Below are 23,624 nucleotides of genomic sequence, written 5' to 3' on the forward strand. Positions count from 1 at the left end.
CTCCTTGAAGTGCTTCACCGTCCCATATGGGGGTGTTGTCAAAAAGCAAAACTTCTTCTCAGTAGAAAAATGAGATCAACAGTTCCACGTGAACACCCCACCACAGCTTTGGGAACCGCGCGGGTGTTTTTTGCTGTGCTGGATACGACAAAGGAAGAACTGTAAGGGCTGGGGTTATTTTGAACTGTTTTTGCATATATAACTCAAAGTCTAACAGGAGATGGAAAATGCTGGAGACAGTCTTCTCTCTTTCAGTGCCTTGCTTGCTATTTCTTTCAGTCACTGAAGACTCTTTGAAGGCAGAAGCATCTCCAGTAAAAAGACTTAATTCTTTGTAGGTTGTTTAGCATTTGATTTTGACTTAATTTTACTGATGGATGATTTTTCAGATAATGGTGTCTGTACAGTTCCTGTATGCAAATATTGCTTTGCAACAACTATGGCAAGAACAGCGATTGGTAAAATTGATTGTGGCATATGTAATTCAGTTGATTAAAGCTGGAATAGCACAGGTTGAGATAACCTCTACAGATTATCAAAGGGAATGAATTTCATGGTTTTAGAGAAGAATGTGTTGAAGTTCAAGCAATTGTTTTACATACACTGTGTGGCTGTTAACATAAACTGAATGGTAGTTCTGTATGTTTGTGGGTACAGAATGTTACAACTTATATCAAAAAGCATCAAAATCTCTTCTACCAGAGAGCAGGCAACTATATTTTGTACAGACAAGGCTATTCCTAACAAAAAGGCAGTCTAAGTTCGTATTCAGTGTGTATTCAGCTGTAAAGACTGATTCAGATGAGGCTACTATCAGTGAAGGTCTTCCCTGTAACAGGCTTCTTTTAAAATTGTTTTCTTCTTGGTAGTTGTGTGTGACCATGCTAGTAGGAGTTGCTGCTGGGTTCCTTAAGCTTTTTGTTAATCACTACATCAGATCTATTAGATTTCCATGGATTTGTGGAGGACTTCTAGAGCTGCATGGAATGGTAGAAGGAAACTTCTGCCCTTTCACTGCGCCTTCTCTCTGCCTTGTGTCAATGTAACAGGTCTTAATGCGGGGACAAGGGTGTCCTGATGGATGTATCTGTCAGTCTCAACCAAATAAATACATTTCCTGAATCTCAGGAAGTGATTGAGGTAAGGACCACAGGTCCTCTTTTTTCAATTACATTCCTGACTGCAACTATTCCAGGAGAAGGTGCTGGCTGGATAGAGTTAAGGGTGTTCTCCCAGATGGATGTGGAAGTACGATTCTTGAGGATCTGTTAGAGTTTTTCTGTCAAAAATAAGGACTAAGTGGTAGGTAAGTGCATCAAAAGTCTTATCAGGATTAGTGTAAAGCTTCCTTGTACACCTCTGCAATCTGATGATCCTCGGCCTTTGCAATGTAGTGTTTCTCAAAGGTTTTCCCCAGAAAGGGGCCTGTTGTAGGAGGTACTTCATTACTGAAAACAGGACACTACTGACTTAAAGAGAAAGTGGACAGAAGTGTATTTAGTCTGAAAATAAGGTGTAATTGTAATGACCAGAGGAGACATTGGGCAAATTTTGTAAAGTAAATCAGATTTGAACTCAGGTGAATGATCTTAATATAAACTATGTACTGTGAATGACTGTGAGCTCAATGCAGAAGTCATAGGTAAAATATTTTCTGCTCTACTTGTAGATTGAAAGCTGTTACCTTAATTGTTCTTTATGAACCTGAATTTTGAAGTAGCAGCTGTAGCTGTCTGCTTCCAGAAGCAATACTAAGGAAGCTTTTGTAGCTGATCTCCAGCTAGTCATAAAGATTAGAGTTTGTTAGTGGCTGTGGTGTGGTCATCTCTAACAATTTTGTAGCTTGTCTATTTTCAGCTTATTCCTCAGGTACTTTTTGAGAACCGCCTGTCTCTCTGTAATTCACACATGCTTGAGTGATTGTGCTTGCCTGGGCAGTATCCATGTACATGTCTTGGTCGTTGTGTATGGACTGGAGAGTTTTCTGTGCCTGCTTTGCTGATTGATATAGTGTATAATGACTGATATGATTGTTATGGTGTTTGAAAAGCAGCAGCAGTGATGTGCTGTTTTTGTTGATGTTTTTTCCACTGGTTTAGGTGACCAGCCCCGACAGTGCCTCAGCCTTAGCTCATATTCACTGATCAGTGAGATCTGCTTGTGCTTTTGGACACTGAAGTCTGCCTGTTTTACTTTGGTGTTATTAGGGTGCCTGTGAGGTATTGTCTATCTCTGCCTGTGCTGGGTGCTTCTTGCTGCCCGTTCTCAGCCCTTACAGAACAGGCTGGCAGCATATCAGTGGTCAGAGGCACAGCATTCTTGCAGTGGCCCTTTCACTGCTGTGGCCCACTTCCCTCCTTGGTGAGGCCTCAAGGTGAGTACTCTATTCTCACTGGCTTCTGAGTCCCTTTGGGCCCTATCTTTGTTACCTGGTGGTGGACAGACAATTTCCTTACAGCTGCTTTCTTGATACTGAGAATTAAGACTTGAAAAATGAGAGGTAAAACATTTGTGATTTTGCCTTTCCCTCAGGAACCCTGGGGTGCTACTTCTCTTGGATCTGCTGGGAAAGAATTCCAGGTGCGCAGTTATTTCAATTGTCAACACCCTAGTAGCAGTAGAAGCAGCTGTTAAGATTGAGCTGTTTGTGCTGTAGTGAGAGGAATCCTCCTTGACAGCAGAAGGACCTTTGATGGGGAAGTGTTGTCTGGGCTGTGCAGGCAGGCAGTGAGTCTCAGTGCTGTCAGTCATCCTGGCTACAGCTGGTGAGTCCCACCACTGCAGGCTGCTTACCTGCATCAAAACATGCACATGCCGCTGCAGTGCTGCCAGCTGCGTGGCAGGGCTGGGGGTGCAGTGGTTACTGAATCCTTAACAGGATCCCGCTTTTTTCCCTGTGTACTCTAAGAGCACCCTGTGAGCCAAAAGAAGTACTTACATTCGAGAATACTTGTATTGGAGCTTTTACAGAGGGGTAGATCATCTCCAGGTAGGCAGTATAGGGGAAGGTCTGCCATACTATGTAGCAGTCCGAAGCACTTGGTCTAATGTGTTGCCATGCCAAAGCTGCAGCAGCACAGCATGGCCTGTGCCTGCTGGATTACTATGTCCAGTTGTCTGGGCTTAGTCTTGTGGTGCAGGGATGCTGTGCAGTTGAATTAGAAATGAAAACTGTGTGGAGAACAGTTTTTGCTGGTGTTAGGCCAGTTGCAGTTTTTGGAAGATTGTTGCAATGGTGAGGTGAGTTTGCAGGGTGGCTGGGTCATTATATTGAAAAATTGCTTGCTGTGGAAGATATGTTAGGCTGGGACTGGCTTTTGCCAACTGAATTGCACAGGCTTACTGAGATGTCTGTTTTAGTGCTAGTCCTGGTGCTTGGTAGTGGTAAGCTGCACAGACCTTCCCCTTTTCTGAAAGGTGTTTTGGCTCATTGCACATGGAAGGTGTGTTTTGTGAGTTTTTAAACTGTTCTTGATACTGAGCTTTCTGTTACATCTAGCAGGGCTTCACTGCTGTTTGAAAAAAATTCCTTTGCTTCTACAGGCACAGGAACTGTATCCTTACAAACTTGATTTTTTTATTATTATTATTGGGGGGAGGGAAGTATGATGTAATTGAGAAAGGAATGTAGCTTTTCAGTGACATGGCAGAAAGGTTGCAGTTTTGTGTGGTGATCAGGAAATGATCCTGTGGCTTGCGGAAGGAGCCTGGAGACTTGTCTTCTGCTGGTTTATATTGCCTACAAAGACTTGGCAGAGGTATCTTTCCTTACTCTCTGCCTTTGTATTTCAGGCAGATGGCTTTGCGATGGAGGCTGACTGGGGAACTAAGATTCGGAAAAGCTGCTGCATATGAACCAAGTTAGGAGAGGAGTCCTAGGCAGTATGTGAGGACATGTATCTCTTTCCAGATTAATTCTGGTGATGGGTTCCTGAGTTTTGTTTTGACATGAGCGTCTTGTGCTATAAAGCTGTATTCTTGTCTTCACTGGTAGTAAACCGTGTTTGCAGAGATGCTGCATTTGGTCCATTCTTGTTTTGTACAACTTCAGTAACTTTCAGTCTCTTCCAAATGCCCTGCAGTCTGATATCTCCAACCGGGAAGTGAAAAGTTTCCTTATGAAGTACTTTTGAAGATTTGTGAGCAAAACTGAAAATAGATTAGTAAATCTGGTGTTAATCAACCTACGTCCAAGCAAAGTAGGTCACGATTTTAAAATTATAGGTAACTTTTTTGAAGGAAAAATGAGGAACTGGTGAGAGCCTGTGTTTAAAACCTTCCAGCACTTAATTTCAGGTGCTTTGATGGATTTTATGGGAAAGGGCAGAAAAGTTTGATTTCTAATCATTTATTCTCTGTGGGAACATAAAGTAGCTGAGTTTGAAAGCTCTAGCTGAAAATGCAGAACTTCTCTCTTGCTATGTAACTTTTTCCCCCTATTCTTAGTTTAGTAGCATCTTAAGTGGCTTCTTGATAGGTTAGTACCAATATCTCTAATTTGAAAATCGTGTGTGTTTGAGAGAAAATGATTCAAATTTTGTTATTTCCAAGCTAGAGTACATGTAGATTTCTTACCGGTGTGTTAAATTCATGTTTTATTTTGCAGGTTTGTTTTAATGTGGAAGTGGATCTCAGAGCTTAATGCAGAAAAAACAAACAAAGGTATGTGGAATTTTTTTTCCCCGGGTTGCTTGAATCCATTAGCACTACTGAGCAATCAGGAAAGCAGTCAATGAAAAAAATGAATTGCGTTGCAACTTGAATCTTGATTGCTGAAATTTAAGTGTGCAGTGCTATGATGCTAAAAGAGGAACACCCTTCCTCCTCCCCCAGTAGTTCAACTTATGATAACAGTTGTGGTTGGGTGGTTTTTTTCCTGCAAACTGTTGTTGTCAAAAAACTATTGTGGCATTCTGTTAGCTGTTGAGAACCACAGTTATGAGTACTTAAGATGGGTTTCATTCTCTATGTATTATTTGCCTGGTATCTATTAAAAATGTACTTTGTGTTGTCAAAAGAGTATGTTAAACTTACACTCATTTTATTAATAAATAATCCTGTGGGAAATCTGGCCAGCTAGCAGAACAGTATTTCAGTTTCTTAATTATGAAATTCCTTTTCTTTCCCTGTCCTGTCCTTAGGAAGGAGCTCTTTGTGGAGCTCTTTGTAAGAGAAAATATATGAAAATGTACCGTAGAATCTGGTGTCCATTTGCAATTGCAGACTGTCAGTTTAGGAACTTCAGCATTTCTTGGCATGCCCTTCCCACCCCCTCTAATTTTGGGGGACAAAAAATGAATTTAAACACAGATTTTGTTTCTCTTCACGTTGCTTTGTGTTCTACAACAGGAATACTTTGATTAATTTATTCTCTATTAAGTTACATTAAGCACGCTTAAGAGCAGTTTGCTTTCATCTATTTTAGCTTGGTTTCTTCATGAGTGTCTGTAGGTAAGATCCCAGATTCAGTAAAGGTGCGATCTTAGAATTCGTGATGCCACTAAAATATGTGCAGCAAATGATTATCAGCCAAAACAAGTAAAATACCTCTCAGAACATGCTGGAAAGAGAAAAAGAAATATTACTTTTTTTCACTGTAATGGGAAATGAGGTCAGAATTTTTCCCAAGGTTGGAAAGTGTGTTGTATTCTAGGATGTATTTCAGTAAAATGGAGTTAAACTGCTTTAATGTCTTCTATTAAAAAAGAAAAGAAACAGGTTGCACTGTAAATCTGTATCGTTGTGCAAGTTCTTACTGCTGATCTTTAGGAGTGATACCACAGGAGTAGCTGGCACTATAGCTCACTAACAGCGTACAGTGGATGAATTTGAGAAATGTTTCCATCAAAAATAGCTGACCCTGATTTCTAGAAGCCTTCCTAGTCTGGTTGTGGTCTCTACATGCTGAGTTTTGAAAGTAAGTGATAGTAAGACCTCTGTGACTGCTCAGGTATAATCACAGGAGATATGCAGTAAGTTATGGAAAATGTTATTAGCCAGTTTGCTGGTTCCTCCTGTATTTGTACTGGAAGAAAGAGTTCTTTAGTTGCTCTTCACAAAAGGTGTCTGAACAAAAACACCTAATAGTAGGAAAAAAATTTGTTTTAATCTGAAAGTCAGTTTTGGATTGGAGTACTAAAAATACGTAGTTCTGCTTTGATTAGTTTGAAGTCCTTTTCTTAATACATCTTCAGTCTGTAGATGGCTGGTCTATGGGTGGAGTAACTATGCTTGTATACAGAATCTCACCACCACTTGGTGGCACTACTTGGCTTCAAAAGGACATTTTCTGAACAGATACATGCTTGTTCCTGTAGAGCTGCAATGTAAAAGGGAGCAGCCTTGTTTTAAATTTTCTAGAAGTTGCTGGTGAAACTTTAGATGTGAAGATATTTCTTGTTTAACCTACTGAAAGGATTTGCTTTTGTATGTCTCCATGGAAAATCTAGCTATCATATGTATGTATTTTAAGATAATTTCTCATGATAATAATATTCTCAGAAGATGTATTATTTAATGTTCCCCAGCTGAATTATCATAGCATTTAGTTCTGGTGTTTTACTTAGATTGAGTAGTATACTTCAAATGATTTTAGTATGTATGGATGACATCTGACCCCAAGTCTTCTCTATGCTAAACAGTCCCAGTGCTGTCAGCCTTTCCTCGTATAAGATGCTCCAGTCACTTACTTGTCCCAGGGGCATTTCAGGAAACTCTGTGGTAGCTCCAGGTCTCTCTTGTGCTGCAGATCCCAGAACTCCAGATGTCACCTTGCCAGGGCTGAGTTAGAGGAGAAGGATCACTGCCCTCAGCCTGCTGGCAGCGTTCCTCCAAGTGCAGCCCAGGATACCTGTGGACTTATTTGCCACAAGGGTACACTGCTTGCTCGTGTTCAACTTGCTGTCCACTGGAACCCTCAAATACTTCTCTGCAAAGCGTCTTTCCAGTATGTACTGGTGTGTGATGTTACTCATGGTACGGAACTTCATGCGTAGTTTTGTTGAATATCATAGGGTTTTTGTTAATCCCTATCTCCAGCTTGTCAAGTGGCAGTGTGACTCTAATGTATCAGCCACCTGTCCTGGTTTTGTATCAACATGAGATCTTCTTGAGATTTCTTTCCACCCCTTGACTTACAAAGGTGTCAAGTAGGGTTAGACCCAGCATTGCCCCCAAAGCACAGCACTAGTTAATGGCCACCAACTAGACTTCACACCACTCATCACAACCCTAAAATTTTAGGCAGCTTTAGGGGAGGCAGGGGAAGGGAGCAGGGAAACCCACACTACCATCTGACCACAGTAATTTGTCTGTGCACACAGAACTATAGATGGCAACAGTTCTCTGGTGATGTAGTGGGAATTACCACACCACATTAAGCCTGTATTTTTAGAAGGTCTGTGTGCACTCCTGGTATGCTGTTAGTTATTAACTCATCTGTGTCCATCTTGGAAAAATCAGTAGTTTGACTGTAGCTTTTTATCTCTAGCAGAAACGATGGGCAGCGTCACTTCCAAGTTTGTACTTCTGAAAATACAAACTAGACAAAGATGCAGGAGTGTGAGGACTTCGGTACTTGACTGTCCTGTATGGATAGGGCTGTCAGGTGCCGGGGGGAGTCTCGGAATTCTGTAGGGTTTCTGTTTGAGGTTTCCATTCAAGATTCAAAGGCTTGGTTTTGTGCAGTCCAGGCATCTTTTAGTAGTATCTATTTCACTTCGAAAAGTTTCTGCCAATGAGATCGTCTTAAATGGCTGCCTTAGCACTTAAAACTAGAAGAATATTTTTGTAAGTCATACATCTGATTCTTTTGACACTTGAATTGTATTCTCATTTATTTTATTGATTTCAGTATTGGATTTTAGTGTGATATGCTCCATTGTGACAAATTGGTATATTTTCCCAAGCAAATCAATATTGGAGTAATAAGATTAAGGGTGGTTGGTAGCAGTAACAGTGTTCTCTTTTATGATTTCTGGTTGTAAGAAAGACTTGCTTTGGCTGTGAACTGTTGTCTTGCAGATGTGGGATGTTTCAGTATCACTCGTACACGTTCTAGACCAAAAATCACGTTTATAAAATTCTGACATCTTTTTCTAACTGTCTGACACATGGCTTTCAAAGAGGCTGTTTTGTTAACTACACATTTTCTGTTTTAGATGCATTGTGTTGTCTAGGTACCCTCTAAATAAGATGGTGTGATGAGGTTACGCTTACACACCTGGCTATTTGGGAAACAAGCTTCTTGGCTTTCTCATCCCCTCCTGTTGATTTGAGTAGCATTTATACAACTTCCTCCTGTTCTGTATGAGTCTTTGTTTTCCAGATGTTAAAAACTCAGTACTTGTCAGTGGGCCATGATTAAGTTAGTAAAGGAGGAATAGACAGGGATCCTTTGCCTTAGCCTGGTGCCACGGTGTGCTTAAAGGGCATTAGTCAGCTGTCGCTCAGAAATCTGCAGCTTTGGTTCCATCAGCTGTCATTCCTGAAAGCTTTATTTCAGCAATGCTTCTGGATAAAAGTGGAGACATGTTAGTTTGTTAAGTTATAATAACAAAGTCTTGAAGGAATAACACATGTAAACATGTAAACAAGCCTGAAACACCTTTGCTATCTCTTGGATATTTGGATAATCTCAAGTACTGTGGTTATTCACATATGTGGCTTAAAGAACTTGACTTACAACTAGTTATATGGCACAGGACAAGTTCAGTTCTGCCTTTGTTGTAGCGCTGTGTAAATAGTGCGTCTCTCCAGTTAGTTTAGTGAGTAAATTCAACCCATTTAGGAGATGGTTCTGAAGTCGCTGTGATACTAAATAGTTTGTGCTTTTAGCTCACTGGTTTATATTTATGAATTCGGTGAGAAACATTGTATCAAAACACATAGAAGCGCTTCATGCTTTTCTCAATCTCAGCCATTTTTCCAACTTAGTTTTTCACCTGCAGTGTCCTTTCCAGTCCATTGTAAATGCTTGTAAAGCAGTGTTATTGTAATGGAAATGGACAAACCTCTAGCTGTACCTGCTAGTAGACAGCAGCGGAATGCACTTAGCATTGCATTGTAAGCTTTAATGAACCAGTGTTGTGGGAAGGCACTACAGTTTGGTGTGTGACACTGCGACATAGTAAAGGTTGTCATTATGAAATAGCAGCTTGGAAATGTCGTAAACCTACTTGTAATAAATACAATTAATAATGTACATAGAACAATGGAATTAAGTAGATTCCTATCAAAAAGAATTCTTAATGAACAGAAAGTGGACAGCATAGATTTGATGACAGGAAGGTTGCATCTAATCTGAATTACTGAGTGACCTGGGAAGCTTGCTGAGAGGGATTACCGAATAATTATGTTAATATGCAATTATCACCTCATTTCTTCTGTAGTAACCTCAAGATGTAGTGTAGTGAGGGTGTTATAGCAAGTGCTGATAGTTTGCAAAAATACTGATGTTCAAGATTTTTGTGACTCTAAGATTAGCTTCAGGCATTTAAATGATGATCTGTCAGCTTGAAGACAGATCTGACCTTACACTTTTTTGATGCTTAGAATATCTGGCCACGGGCATTCATATCTGCAGAACTAATTATGATTTGAAACTGATATTTTATGAATAAAAATAATATTTAGAAAGCAAAAGTGTAAATTTAAAAGTACTTAATTAAATCAGTTGGAATTGGGTTTAGTTGGCTGAATAATTGGTCGTTTTCTTCTTTTGAAAATGAAATAATGCCACTATAATAAACAGTGTATCGCCTAATTCAGGAACAACACTGTTAACCATGCTTCATTCCTTCTAGGTTTACCTACAATAATAGAAATAAATAAAAATAAATTTTATTTTAAAATAAAAAATTAGTATTTTGAAGTGTTTCCAAGGTACAAGCCTAGAATTGTTGGGCTTATGTAGGCTTTCTTTGCTCTACTGTTTCGTGTTCATCTTCTATGTATATGTTCTTAAATAAAAAATAAGCTGCATTGCCGTGGTAGAGGATCTGGCAGGCTCTGTTTGCAATATTAAATTTGAAGTTTAATCTCAGTGTTTATGTTTCAAGTACTCTAAGGATTAATTACCATATATTTTGACAGAACTAGTACAATGTGTATTTCTAATATGGTATAGAAAGCGTTACTTATAAAACTGTGCTGCCAACATGCAAAGATTATTGTATACTCCTCGTTAAGTCTTTGTTGTTTCAATGATTGATTTTCTTTTTTTTTCCAAGTTGTTTGGCATTACGTAGCATTTCAGTCTGGATATCGTGCTTCCTGAATGGCACGAGTGAAGTAATAATAATGTTCTTCTCAAAAGTAATGGCACTGTGTGGAATCATTGTTATTGAGCAAGTTCCTATGTGTGCAGTGCTGCATTTAGGCTCCCTATTATCAGAATACTCACAAAACTAAGAATGTGTTTTGTGTTTTTTTTTAAATACCCTGTTAAAAATGCTTACACTCTTGTTGTCCTGCACACCTCATAGTGGATTGTACAACCCCAATAGCTGGAAAAATGTGTTAATTAGCAGAAAATTATTAAAATGTAACAGCAATATTATCGATATGGTAAGCAGCTAAGTGTTAATTCAAAGCCTGAAATCTGTAGGGACTGTCATATTACCATAGATGTCTTCTGATCAGATCCATATGGAATAGTTCACAGTCTCCATAAATACACAGTACAGAAGGGAGTCTCTTTTGAGGTTGCATGATGTAATGTTTTGGTTGTTGTTCATGATAGCTCTGAAGTTTGAGGTGGTTTTATGGTGTGCTCTCCACCTTGTTTTAACTCAGGTTTTAACAATAATGCATGTAGTTTTTGTATATGGAGCAGCATGATTTTGTCTTCACCCTGGAAACCTGTGAGAAGTTTTCAGGAGCCATTTGATAATGAGGGCTGCAATCTCCGTGTTCTCAGTCAGCCTCCCTGCTGTTTGGGGGCTACCAGTGGGGTTGCTTTAAATGGGAAGCGTCTGTTCTTCCTCTGAACCCCTAACACCACAACAGATGGGTGGAACTTGGAACATGGAAGATTTTACCTCCGAGGTGGTAGCAGTGAAGCCACTCATTAACACTGAATTTACCACTTTGTTAGCAACATTGCTTCCTGTTGAGAAGAGCTAATGTAGGCTCTGAAATCGACTGAGAATGCACTTGTCTACATCTGCAGTAACAAAATGAAGAAAATGCACAACTTTCAGGAAAAGAATCACAGAATTGTAGGGGTTGGAAGGGACCTCCAGAAATCATCGAGTCCAGCCCCCGCTGACTTACTGTCACAAAAGCTGACTTACTGTCTTTCTTCTAAACTTTCTGGGAACATCTTATAATCTGCTGCCTAATATTAGATGGAGTTTATGCTGTTCAGCAATAAAATCATTTGAGCAGTTCTGTGTCTTTGGAGCTTTCCCCTCTTTTATTTGATTTTTGCACTACTGATTTATAGTGCATGTTTGTAGTACCCTTTTCTGACTCATGTTTATGTTGTAAAGACTCCTGCTGGGTGGTGCATTATCACCATTTAAGGATGATACTGTGAATAGGATGTTATTGGAAGTTTATGTTGTGTAGAAACTGGCTCATCTGAAAAGAGCAAAGACACTCAGAAATCTACTAAATGAAGACAGATATCAGGACCATCTACTTGAGCGTATGCATTAGGACATATAAGTAGTGTAATAAATACAGTTGTTTCTTATGCATTAGGCATTTGTTATGCAGCTGAGGTGAGTATAGCTGCATTGCTAAATGGAGTAGATCAGTAACTGGGTATCAAAGAAAACACTTCTTGAACTTCTCACTGTAAAAAGTTTTTTATTCCACTTTATTTGTACTACATATACAGTGCATTTTTCTTCAAAATGGTTAAGAAAAAAAAAACAGTATTCTGAGGTTTGTTATTGAGAAACTTTAAGGAGATTAGATTATTTTGTCATTTTGCTGATCTGAGGAGTGCAGAATTTCATGAAGCTCTGGCTAGCTTTGAATTACATAGACAGTTATCATGTTGAATTGGAAAAACTAATAGCTCTGAATTCATTTTGGTGTGCAGTACATAAAGATGGAATTGGTGCCCTTTAAACAGCTTATTTTCTGTCCTTAGGAAAAAAGGATGTCAAGCGTGGTCTTCCTAGATTTTGAAGAAGGACCACTGCAAGGAGCCATGGACATTTGTTGTGAGTTATAACACCGTAATTCAAAGAGCCTAGGTAATGACTTCACTTAGCAGGATTCTTTATTCAAAATGTTGATTAATATCTGAAACTAAGTATGTGATGGCAGACATAAATCCCCTGAAATATAAAAGTACTATTCAAGGGCAAAATAACGTGTTTTCTGTAAAACAGATAAATGTTTCCATCTCCCAGGTGGATGTTCTAATGCCTTAATGCTTACTGTGCTCTCAAGACCCATATGCAGGAAGCTTCTTTGAGCTCAGTAAGCATTGGGTAGATTACCTGGTGCGTAAAACAAAAGTTGCTTATAGAAAGGCATACTTAACACACATGAAGAATTAATACGTAATATTCTCTGTACTAATGGATACTGTCATTGTCATACACTGAATTCAACATGGTGATTTCATTAGGTAGATAAATCCTAAGTAAGTATTTTTCTAACTGCTTTTTTCCACCTTTAAGAAAATGCTGTTTTATTTGCTTACCATCCTGAATGGGCTCAGAACATCAGCAGGATCTGATTTATGTATTTGTCTAAAAGCAAGGAGAGCTGTTTTTTAAGAACATAATGGGAAAACATTTAGTTGGTGAATTTGATCTTTTGCTATGTTTGCATCGTTAATTACATGTCCAAAATTGGCCTAGTTAGTTGAAAGTATTTTCTGTTAATACCCAAGTAAAGGGTTTACATGTTTATGTGTATCATTATGTCAGCTGTATACAGGTGCTTTGAAAGAATCGTAGAATCACAGGGTTGGAAAGGACCTACAAGATCATCTAGTCCAACCGTCCTTCTATTACCATTGCTACCACAAGCCACTAAACCATATCTCATTTTGGACTCAGATAATGCTAGACAGTGCTGTATGGTTATTAATATAGCCTAGCAAAAAAAAAAAAAAATATACAGTTTTCGGTTCCTTTATTGTTTAATGTAAAACATCTTGGACTTGTTAGAATTTTTTTTTTTATTTAAAACATTCTGATTACAGTGTGAAGGAGCACAGTCCTAGAGAAAATAGTAAATTAAAATTGCCATTCTTATATTTCTGTGATTCTGATTCCTTTCTTGCTTGTTTGTTGTGTGTTTTTGTTTGTTTGTTTGTTTTAGTATAAATGTATTTAATGGACAGACCAGCAACATGGATGATTTAGTGATAAATACTGAAGTTACTGGTGCTAAAGAAGAAGAAGAGGAAATCCTATGTGATTTTGTATCTGAGGAGGAAGGTGGCATTCCTGAATCACAAGAGAGTGACGCGTTGTTTCAGAAAAACAATACATTGACTCTGCCTGAGGAGCTATCCAGGGACAGATCTGAAAAAGCCTTAAGTGGAGGCCAGACTTCTCTATTTATACACACTGGTGCTCCTACTGTTTCTAGTGAAAACTTTATCTTGTCTAGAGGAACTGCTGTTAATGGACCAGTTTCACACTCCACCTCAACAAAAACTTCCATTATGAATAAAGGCAGTGTTTCACTAACCACTGGACAGCCTGTAGGTCATCATACAGATTCCTGCTCAACTTTGACGGTGGTTCATGATCTTCAGCTGCCTGCAAAGAGTACAACAGAAAATTCAAATCAGCACCAAGTTTTATTTTTGTTACCTGATGTAGCACATGCTAAGAACATGACTCATTCCATTAAAAATGTACCTACCTCTGCTTCAGTTGGTTGTGATTCACAGAAATCAGTAGGAAATAGTGTAGACAGCACTTTAGTAGGCCAAGTAGAAGTTTGTGAGGATGATAAAAATTTACTGGTAAAAGACGATTGTGTTGATGCATTAACAGGCATTTCCTCAGGTACAGGTGGTTTCAGATCGGGATGTGAACCCAGCTGGGATCCACAAAAAGAGTTTATACAGTTTCTTATGACAAATGAAGAAACAATAGAGAAGTCTCCCATTCACTGTAAAGTAGGTTTAGAAAAAAAGAGAAAAAGAAAAATGGATGTTAGTAAAATAACACGCTATACTGAAGACTGTTTTGGTGATACTACTTATATCCCTAGTAAGTCAAAACTGCTAACTGTTGACTTCTTAGAACAGAATGAGGAGCTACAAATAGTAGAACCTCAGAAGTACTCATTAAGTAAAGTAAAGCCTGAATCCACCGATGAAGAGCTGGAAGCTGTTGATGCTATCCAGCAGCTCATTTACAGTCCCACTGGTAGCTGTGCAGAGGATGCTTCTCCTGTTCACACTAGCACTTTTCTTTCCAATACTTTAAAAAATAAATGTGAACAGAATGATTCTGAATCACCATCTACCTTCAGTACTGATGAACCATCATTTTATCCCTGTACAAAGTGCAATGTGAATTTTAGGGAGAAGAAACATCTGCATAGGCATATGATGTACCATTTAGATGGGAACAGCCATTTCCGACATCTCAATGTCCCCAGGCCATATGCTTGTAGGGAATGTGGAAGGACATTTAGAGATCGTAATTCACTTCTTAAACACATGATAATTCACCAAGAAAGAAGACAGAAACTGATGGAAGAAATCCGCGAGCTGAAAGAGCTTCAGGATGAGGGTAGGAGTGCACGATTACAGTGCCCACAGTGCGTATTTGGTACCAATTGTCCCAAAACGTTTGTACAGCATGCAAAGACCCATGAAAAAGATAAAAGATACTATTGCTGTGAGGAATGCAATTTCATGGCTGTGACAGAAAATGAACTTGAATGCCATCGAGGGATTGCTCATGGAGCAGTAGTCAAGTGTTCTGTTATTGGTAGTGACATGTCCCAGAGGAAGTCACAGAAGAAGGCATCCATGAAAGATCCATATTTAGGATCCTCAAAGAAGTCATCGACGTACATGTGTAAGATGTGTCCATTTACAACTTCAGCTAGAAGCATTTTAAAAAAACACATGGAATATTTGCATCCAGCATCTTGCATCGATCCCTTTGGTAGCCATCTTAGACTAGAAAAAAGGAAAGGCAGCATAATAGAAGAATCTTTAGATTTTGGTAGCAGGACAAAACAGTTGATCAAGCAATCTTCTACGTTTCCAAAGAACTCAGTTTTAAAACAAGATGTAAAACGATCATTTGGCTCTACTTCACAGTCCGGTAACTTCGGAAAACTCCACAAGAGACCCTACAGGATACAGAAGGCTCGGAAAAGCGTTTCACAGTCATCTGTAAGTGTGTGCAATCTAAATTCTCCAGACGAGACCCTTTTGATTAGAAATAGCAGTGGCCAGAAACTTAAAAAGTTTTCATCAAGCAGCAAAGCAGAGAGCTAGTGTCAAAGCAAGCGATAATTATTTACATAGACCTAAATATGAAAACTACAGTGGTTAAGAAATATACTAATTCTTATCCTTTACATTTAAGAGTCCATCTCTGTGAGGTTTTTTTACGTTTATTTTCTTAAAGTAGCATCTGTAATAATTTTTTGTCGTGGAGTCAAATAATCTTAATTGCAAAGGAGCGGAAGGCTATAAAGATAATAAGCAGGTAGCCGCAATGAGTGGTTAAGGAGGGATGGCACTGTTACAGGAGATGGTTTGGATTGCTGTTCAGATTTTCTGCATAAAATGGCTGTTGTTGTTTTACAGAGACTTAACTCTGCTGAAAAAAAAGACAGCTATGAAACGGAGGATGAAAGTTCATGGGATAATGCTGAACTGTGTGATTACACTACGCGGTCTGTGGAGGATGAATCTTACAGTGATATTAATCAGGAGCATGTAAGCCTATTCCCCATTTTCAAAGGTAAAATGGAAGATCATGAAGCTGGTGATAAATCTTCACTTAGTTATGAGCAGAATGATGGCTTTTATTTTGAGTATTACGAAGATGCTGAGAGTAGTAACTTCCTGCATGATTTGCATGATGCGCAGAATTTAGAAAATGTAGGATCTGCATTGCCAAAGCATAATTCAGTTTTCCATTGGACTGATTTGTCACTTGAAAAGAAGTCCTGCCCATACTGCCCAGCAACCTTTGAAACAGGTGTTGGATTGTCCAACCACGTCAGAGGACACCTTCACAGAGCTGGATTAAGTTATGAAGCCCGTCATGTTGTTTCACCAGAACAGATAGCAACAAGTGACAAAATGCAGCATTTTAAAAGAACTGGAACAGGAACTCCTGTTAAACGTGTTAGAAAAGGTATGTGCTTTTTTAATATGTTTTTTGTTGTTGTTGTTTTTTTAAGTTTTGGTGTAGAGGGGACAAAGTGCACTAAATTGAGCACTAAACGAGACTTGCTTTATTTTGTTGTAAAGCCTCTCTTCGTCCTTGTGATTTGCTATTTTAATATTTAACAGTACATAATTGTCAAAATACATGAAAATTATTTTCTTTGTAGCAATTGAGAAATCTGAAACTTCCTCTGAGCACACGTGTCAGCTTTGCGGAGGCTGGTTTGATACTAAAATTGGATTGTCAAATCATGTGAGAGGACACCTGAAGAGGCTTGGCAAAACCAAGTGGGATGCACACAAGTCTCCGATCTGTGTTTTGAATGAGATGATGCAAAATGAAGAGAAGTATGAAAAAATACTAAAGGCTTTGAATAGTCGCCGTGTTATTCCCAGACCCTTTGTTGCTCAGAAATTTGCATCAAATGATGACTTTTTATCTCAGAATGTTTTACCTCTCGAAGCATACCATAATGGCCTAAAGACTGAAGATATATCTGTGTCTGCATCAGAGGAAGAAGGGCTGAGTTTCCTAAATGAATGTGATGAAACAAAAGCAGTACTACATAATGAAAAAAAAAATCAGTCACTTACACTGATAGAACTTCTGAAAAATAAAAGGTTAGGAGAAGAAAGGAGTCCTGGTATTTCTTCTCAAAAGATTCATAATCAAACTGCGAGAAAGAGGTTTGTTCAGAAATGTGTTCTTCCATTAAATGAAGACAGTCCATTGATGTATCAGCCACAAAAAATGGACTTGACTATGCAGTCAGGTAAGAAGGTGTTTCTCGCTGTCTTGACAGCATTTCCAAACAAATGTTTTAATTCACAGAAACTGTACAAGTGCAGAGGATTTAAATTGGGAATTTGTTTATTTAATTCTTGTTTCGTTTCCAGAGGATCTTGACTGCGAGAGGTAGCACAAGAAATTTTTCTTGTGTATTTTTTCTTAAGTGAATGTTCAGTACTGAGGGCCTTTGACACAGAATGTAGTACCTGTTCTTCATATGGTTGGGCTTACAGATTCAAAGCGGGCACAAAACGAGCCTCAAAGTGGAAGAAGACAGATCCTGCAGTAACCATATGTTGAAGTGTCCGGGCATATTTGGTAGACTTAACAGTTCTGAAATGTTTGGGCTTGTGGCCCTGTTTCTGGGCTTTAAAACTACTGGTTTGAGAATCACATCATTTAAATCTTGGAGGTTTGTGCAAAGCAGCATTTGCTCGAACTGACAGAACTGTGGATGCCATTATTAGCATGTAGTATTATAAAATGGTTAATTTCTCTTGACTAATTGTAATGTTTTTAGGCAAACGTGCTCTTACACCGTAGATTGATTATTATTTGTTTTGAAATTGTGGCTGCTCTGAGAAACTGATCCTTTATTTAATAAGGTCTGTCTGTCCTGAGCGAAGATGTGTGTTAGTTGGAATACAGCTGTAGCTGGTAGGGTTCTGATACGCAGCATCTGACTGATGGGGACAAAGATGTTCCCTGCACTGAGACTTGTGCTGATGAAGCAATTCTGTAATCAACTTTCTAGTTACTCTGTACTTACAAAGCAGTTTTTTTAGAGTGATGTTTTTAACCTACTTGTCACTAAGACTTATTTCTAGTCTTGGGAAATTCTAGGAGGATTCTTTTCAGTGTGTATGTAGAACTTACATTTACCTGTTTCTTGTTGGAGCACCACCTTACGGTGCTGCAAGACTCTTCAGGCTGAGAAGGATCTTAGTTTTATACTCCTGACATTTTTGGTTCTGTTATTTTAATGGTATTCTCATTAGTACCCAGTGCAGGTTACTAAAATTGGCAGTGCTTTGTACTTTTTTTCACCTCTATTCTTGTCTGCCCTTAAAGAAATAAGAAGTCCAGTGTACTCGGAAGTTATTTTAAGGGACTATGGAAGTGTGGCGATCAGTTTCTTGAGGTGGCTTTCTAAAATGGCAGATGTGGAACAGAATGATGTTCAACGTCATGTGGATATATGTGGTTGTTGTTGAAGTAAGGAGGTTACTTTTTACAGGAAGGTGTGTCTTTGACAGGCTTAATTATTTGAGAAACCAAGCTAGAGGAGGAGCTTGCTAAAACAGGCACTGTTATTGCTGTCTGTTTAATATTTACAGCTGAGTGCTGGGTAGCAGCACCTGTTTGGTTGCAATGAACAATCAGGTTAAAATGAACACGTGCTTACATAATACTAACAGTTATGTATGGTGCCCTGTAATTATCTGCGGCTGAGGTAACAGTTTGACAACTAACGATCGCACTGTGCCAGTTGAGTTGGTGAGAAAACATTTAGCATCGAGTTGAAATTCTTCAGTTCTTCCTAAGAAGGCAAGTGTTTCTAATCTCATTTCTAGTTTTCAAAAAGTTTTGTGGTTTTTTTCTTTCTTTCTCTTGTTGTTATTTGTTTTTTAAACCAACCAGGCCTTCTTCTTTAATTTGACTGAAAAAAACTGCCCGTCTTCTGTGTGCTGCTGGAGAATAAGATTCTTTCCTACCTGCAAGCAGAGGCATTCTTTCTGAGTAGACTGGGCTTTTTTATCTGTTCTTCTAATAATTTATTAGTGGAGAACTGGAAACAGTATATCCTTAGTAAAACCAGGGGAGAACATTATGGCAAAGTTGAGCAGGGGAGAAGTAATAATGCTTTCTTTGTCTGGTAAGTGAGGGGTTCAGTATTGTTTCACTTTCTCTGTTTTCCTGTGATAAAAGCATGCTGCTTTGTTGGTTATTTAGCACAGAGATTTTAGCAAAAAACTTTGAATTGTTAACTTTCATTATTGGTGACGCATCTAAAGTAATGAACAGAAAAGGCACTCAACAAAATGTTTTGTCTAACAGCTGTTCAGTTATGTGCTTTACCACCTTTCTCTCTAAGCCTTCAACAGTAGCCTAATTTAGTATTGAGGCTTTCTATCTTATGGGTAAAACGCTTTTAATTACCGCTTTGTCAACCAGACTTTTAAAATTCTCTTTATTGGAAATGTTACAAGCTCTGAAATTTCTCAACAGTACTGTGCTATTCAAATTGCAGGATTGTGTTTTGGGAATAGAGCTTCGTGATACGGAGATCTGTAGGAATTTGTTAGTAGCCTGATGCAGAGTAGCCTAATGGGTTCAAGTTGCCTTCCTTCTGTTCTTTTCAAATAACAAGGTTTGGCTTAAAGCACTACGTGGAAAGCTAATGACGGTTAACTTCGATCCTCCTAATATACTAAACAGTTGCATCAATGCAATGAATATATTTAAAACCATCTTTATTACAGAAAACCTTTTACAACGCTTTGAGAATTTCATTTTTTGAAGAGAGAACTGGATTATAGTTTTCTTTTGAATGATAGGTATGCCTGTGAAGCTTAGAACGTGTGTGCATTGCAATACGACGTTTACAAGTGCTGTTAGCCTGTCCAACCACTTACGCGCTTATGCACGAAAGAAGAGTGCTGGACTTTTGACTGGGACAGGTATGTTTTGTTACAGATGTAAAAGCAAAGTCTGTCTATGATACATTTTCCTCATCAGACTGGACAAAAGCATATGTTAATTCAAAATAATTTTGAAGCTTCCGTTGATAAACAGTTTATTTGCCATACAACTTCAGCAACTTGTAAACAAAGATATGTTGCTGTTGTCCACTCTCATGTCTGATTTTCATTCTTACTCATTTATTTTGGATCCAACACTTAAGGTATGTGTAAGCAAAACTAAGAGATGTTCACTCAAAATTCATTCTCCCACGATATCACAATTTCCAAACCAACTAGTTGTCCATCTAACAAAGTCTTTATAAGCACCTCAAAAATTAAAAACATTAAGAAATAATTATATTACATATAGCTACTAAGAATACTGTAGCTAAAAACGGAAGAACCAAGTAATTTTCCAACTCGTATATTTCAATCAACATAGTACATATAGCTGTTTTCATTTTTTGTTTGGTTCACAAACCAGTCATGGAGTGATTGACAATAGAGTGAGTGTGGTACAGCGCTTGGCACTGCTATTAATGCATTTTTAATTAAAACACACGTATATTGAAGATCTTCTAGTATTCCATATTTTGACTCATTTCCAAAGACATGCAGTTTTCTTGGCTGTAGGCAGATTCCTGAGTTTACTTGGAGTATTGCTTAGATTAGTGGGATTTTGTATGGTCAGCAGCAAGCTGGGGAGCAAACATGGAATTTAGTGAGGGAAACGAATTTTAAACTGTGAAGTAATTCGGAAGGGCAGCAGTCAGTTTCCTGCATTGACAAGCACAGGCATTTACATAATGCTGGAAAAATATAAAATTTCATTTTTTATGTGTAGATGCGATTTGTTATGCTATGTTATTATATAACAAATAGTTTCAGGCCTTCTCTGTGACAGGCTGGAAAACATTTAAATGTATTTTACACACTGAGCCTGTGGATGCCAGGTCTTGTTATACATAATGATATAATAAGGTAGATTCAGAATGAAAACAGTTGCACCAATATCCACTGTGTAAGAGAATATGATTTTAGTGATTCTGAAAGTTTTCATGTTTACACAATGGAAACGTGGCGATAGTGGACTTCTTTTACCACTGCTGCTGTTTGATGGTGCTAGCCCTGGGCTGAGTTTTTTACTTCTGTACCTACTGGTAAATATAACTATATTTAAATTGCATGTTAAAATCTACCAGTTATTAAATGAAGGAGACACTAAGGCAAAGAAACTAGTACACAGAGCCTGGATCCTAGAGAAGCTCCTTTCACATCAGCTAAATAGGAAATGTGGATGAAGCTTTGGAAGTTTTTTGTTTTGTGGTGTTGTGTTGTGGTTGTTGGTTTTTTTGTTGGTGGTTTTTAAGGAACAGTTTGCAAGCTAATAATAGAATGCTCATCTGAGCAGTTGAAACCTTCTTTTTACGAACTTAAACCTCCTGGGCCTTGTATCCTTGGAACTAGAAGTTAGATTAAAATGAAGCTAGAAAGAAAGCTTAACAAAAAAACCAAAAACTTGCTTGTGATCTCAGAAGGTTGAGTTGATCGAGATTAATGGCCTGTGCCATACAGGTAAAGGCATTTCACTGAAAATGGTGACTTAAGGGAGACTTAAGTTATGGCTGTAATGTTATGCCCATGTGCTTATTTAGTAGTTGCCATTAAAAGCTTTGCACATTTACAGAAGTTATAAATTTGACTGTTTGCTCATTGACTCTTCATTTGAGCAAGCTCAGTGTAAATCTAATAGACCAGATAATACACTTTTAAACTGTTGGGTTTTTTTTTTCCTGCTACTCCTCTGTATATCGGAAGTTTTGCTAGGAGGATGACAGCTTTACAAGGTTTCATTGGCACACACAGATATAAAACTTTGCTGAGTGTTGTGCTTGGGCACATTGCAGTCTGTCTTTTTAAAAAATAGTTGTGGTTGTGAGCCACTTACAGACATCTTCTGCTTGGCTTCAGCTTGGAACTCTTAGGGAAACAATGACAATACATTTGTACAGGTTTCTTTTTCAGTTTTCCTGAGGTGATTTCTTACATCTTCTGAAACATAACAAACGGCCATAAAGAAATCTTACTTGTTGCATATCACAGAATGGCCTGAATTGAAAAGATCCTCAGAGATCATCTGGTTTCAGCTCCCCTGCCATGGGCAGGATTGCCGTATTTGTCTTAGTTTCTTGGTGTCATTAAATAAATGTATGCAAACATGAAAGCTCTAGTTCTTCTATGATTTTGCAGTTGTTCTGGGAGCTATGTAGGTGTTACTGTTTAGCAAAAGAAGTACAGTAAGCTGTACAAGTCACCTAAGTGAGAGCTGTCCCAAGGCTACATTAGTATGTGCGCTAGTCTGCTCAATTTTTCAGTTTGACTTGTATGTTTTCAGTAGATGGGTTATCATCTTGCTTTTCTAGCAGATGCCCTTTTTCTTCAGAATCAGCAGCTTGATTTCGTTTAGTCAATGTTACCAGTTGCATTCTTTTAATGCAACTTGACATTTTTAGTTATAACTCAGTTATAAAAGTTACATAATGGTAAATTTTGAGAATGTGCTCAGGAGAAAAACACTCAGAAGTGGAACTCTCCAGCTGTTGGCTGTTCAGAATTAGTGTTTGTTACTAAGCTTAATTTGTGCTTAGCATAGCGAATGCTTCACTGAGTTCGTTTGTATAATTACTGGCTTTTGCATTAGTGATTGCATTGATGGTCTTCTCACGTTTCTCAGAGTGTGTGTCAAACTGACTCTTATAATTATCAAACAGACCTGTGCAGAATCTTCTAAATGCATCCTGCCCTTCTTGGTGCAGTTGTATATCCAGCTTCCTTTCTTTTCTTTTTACCAGGCTTCTCTTCTTACTTGAAATCTGCTTGTTCTGTCTTACACCTTGGCTTTTCACATCTTCTCTTTTTCTTCCTCTGTCCTCCTACTCAGTCTTTTCTTAACAGCTGTCATTTTCTGGGAGTCAGTCACTCTCTTCTTCTTTGGTCTCTGCTTCTGTAGATGGTGAGTACTCTCCCAGAAGTTTGGGAGAGAACAATAATATACAGTAAGGACTTTGACTTGGAGCCAGCAGTGTGGCTGAGGTAGTGATTTCTGTGGCCACCACCTTTCCAAATAGTTTCTAATACTGCGATTGTAGCTTCAAGAAGTTTGCTGTGGAAGCGTGTGTGACCACATCAGGGATCGGAGATCTGCTGGATTTGCACATCTTTATTTGATGCTGATCAGCCAGCACAGTGGGCTAAATGTAGCACTGCATAAAATCCTTCAGAGAACCAAGTAACTGGAGAATTTCGTATATATATGTGTGTATGTGTGTAAAAAATCTGGCTTTCTTCGGCATTGTACTTGGCAATAATGAGACAAGGTAAAAAATTATTGAATTTGACAAATCAGTGAATAAATACTCAAGGGATATTTTTCTAGCTTGGCACTGTTTTTAAATGGTTAATGAGAGTCACTTATGTATGCAATTGTGTCATATTTTATGACAAGTCAGGTAATCTTCATAAAGACTGAGCTTCAGTATACTGAAAGGAAAGGTGAAAGGTGTTTCACTTTGGAGGTTATTAAGTGGAGCTGCAGGTTAGCATAGGTGTGTCTTAATTTTGAGACTCAGACCAAAGATCATGGAATTAAGAATTTCCAGTTGTGATGTTCATACTTCATATTGTCCTAGATGTACTGCTTGTAACCTCTTATCTCCATCTGCTTGTCAGTCTTTCTTGATAAACTATCACAGATGGAGTAGGTTTTTATACACAGCCTTTTGATATCACGTGTTTTTCTAAACAT

General features: G+C 38.4%; 1 protein-coding gene across 12 annotated transcripts in view; it reads left to right on the top strand.

The window, feature by feature from the left end:
* Positions 1 to 23,624, top strand: part of ZNF644 (zinc finger protein 644) — a 42,658-nt gene that overhangs the window by 13,415 nt on the left and 5,619 nt on the right. For 9 of the 12 annotated variants that reach the window (XM_032446080.1, XM_032446085.1, XM_032446086.1 and 6 more), the window contains 6 exons: positions 4,607 to 4,662; positions 12,104 to 12,209; positions 13,291 to 15,337; positions 15,758 to 16,313; positions 16,513 to 17,118; positions 19,694 to 19,816. In XM_032446080.1, coding sequence (XP_032301971.1) covers positions 13,322 to 15,337; positions 15,758 to 16,313; positions 16,513 to 17,118; positions 19,694 to 19,816 — 3,301 coding nt within the window. In that variant the 5' untranslated portion in view covers positions 4,607 to 4,662; positions 12,104 to 12,209; positions 13,291 to 13,321. Of the gene's footprint in view, positions 1 to 4,606; positions 4,663 to 6,953; positions 6,976 to 12,103; positions 12,210 to 13,290; positions 15,338 to 15,757; positions 16,314 to 16,512; positions 17,119 to 19,693; positions 19,817 to 23,624 lie in introns of those variants that run through there. The other 3 variants (XM_032446089.1, XM_032446088.1, XM_015870297.2) reach the window with 3 other exon arrangements.

The sequence above is a fragment of the Coturnix japonica genome, chromosome 8, assembly GCF_001577835.2.
Source record: "Coturnix japonica isolate 7356 chromosome 8, Coturnix japonica 2.1, whole genome shotgun sequence".
NCBI classification, from domain to species: domain Eukaryota; kingdom Metazoa; phylum Chordata; class Aves; order Galliformes; family Phasianidae; genus Coturnix; species Coturnix japonica.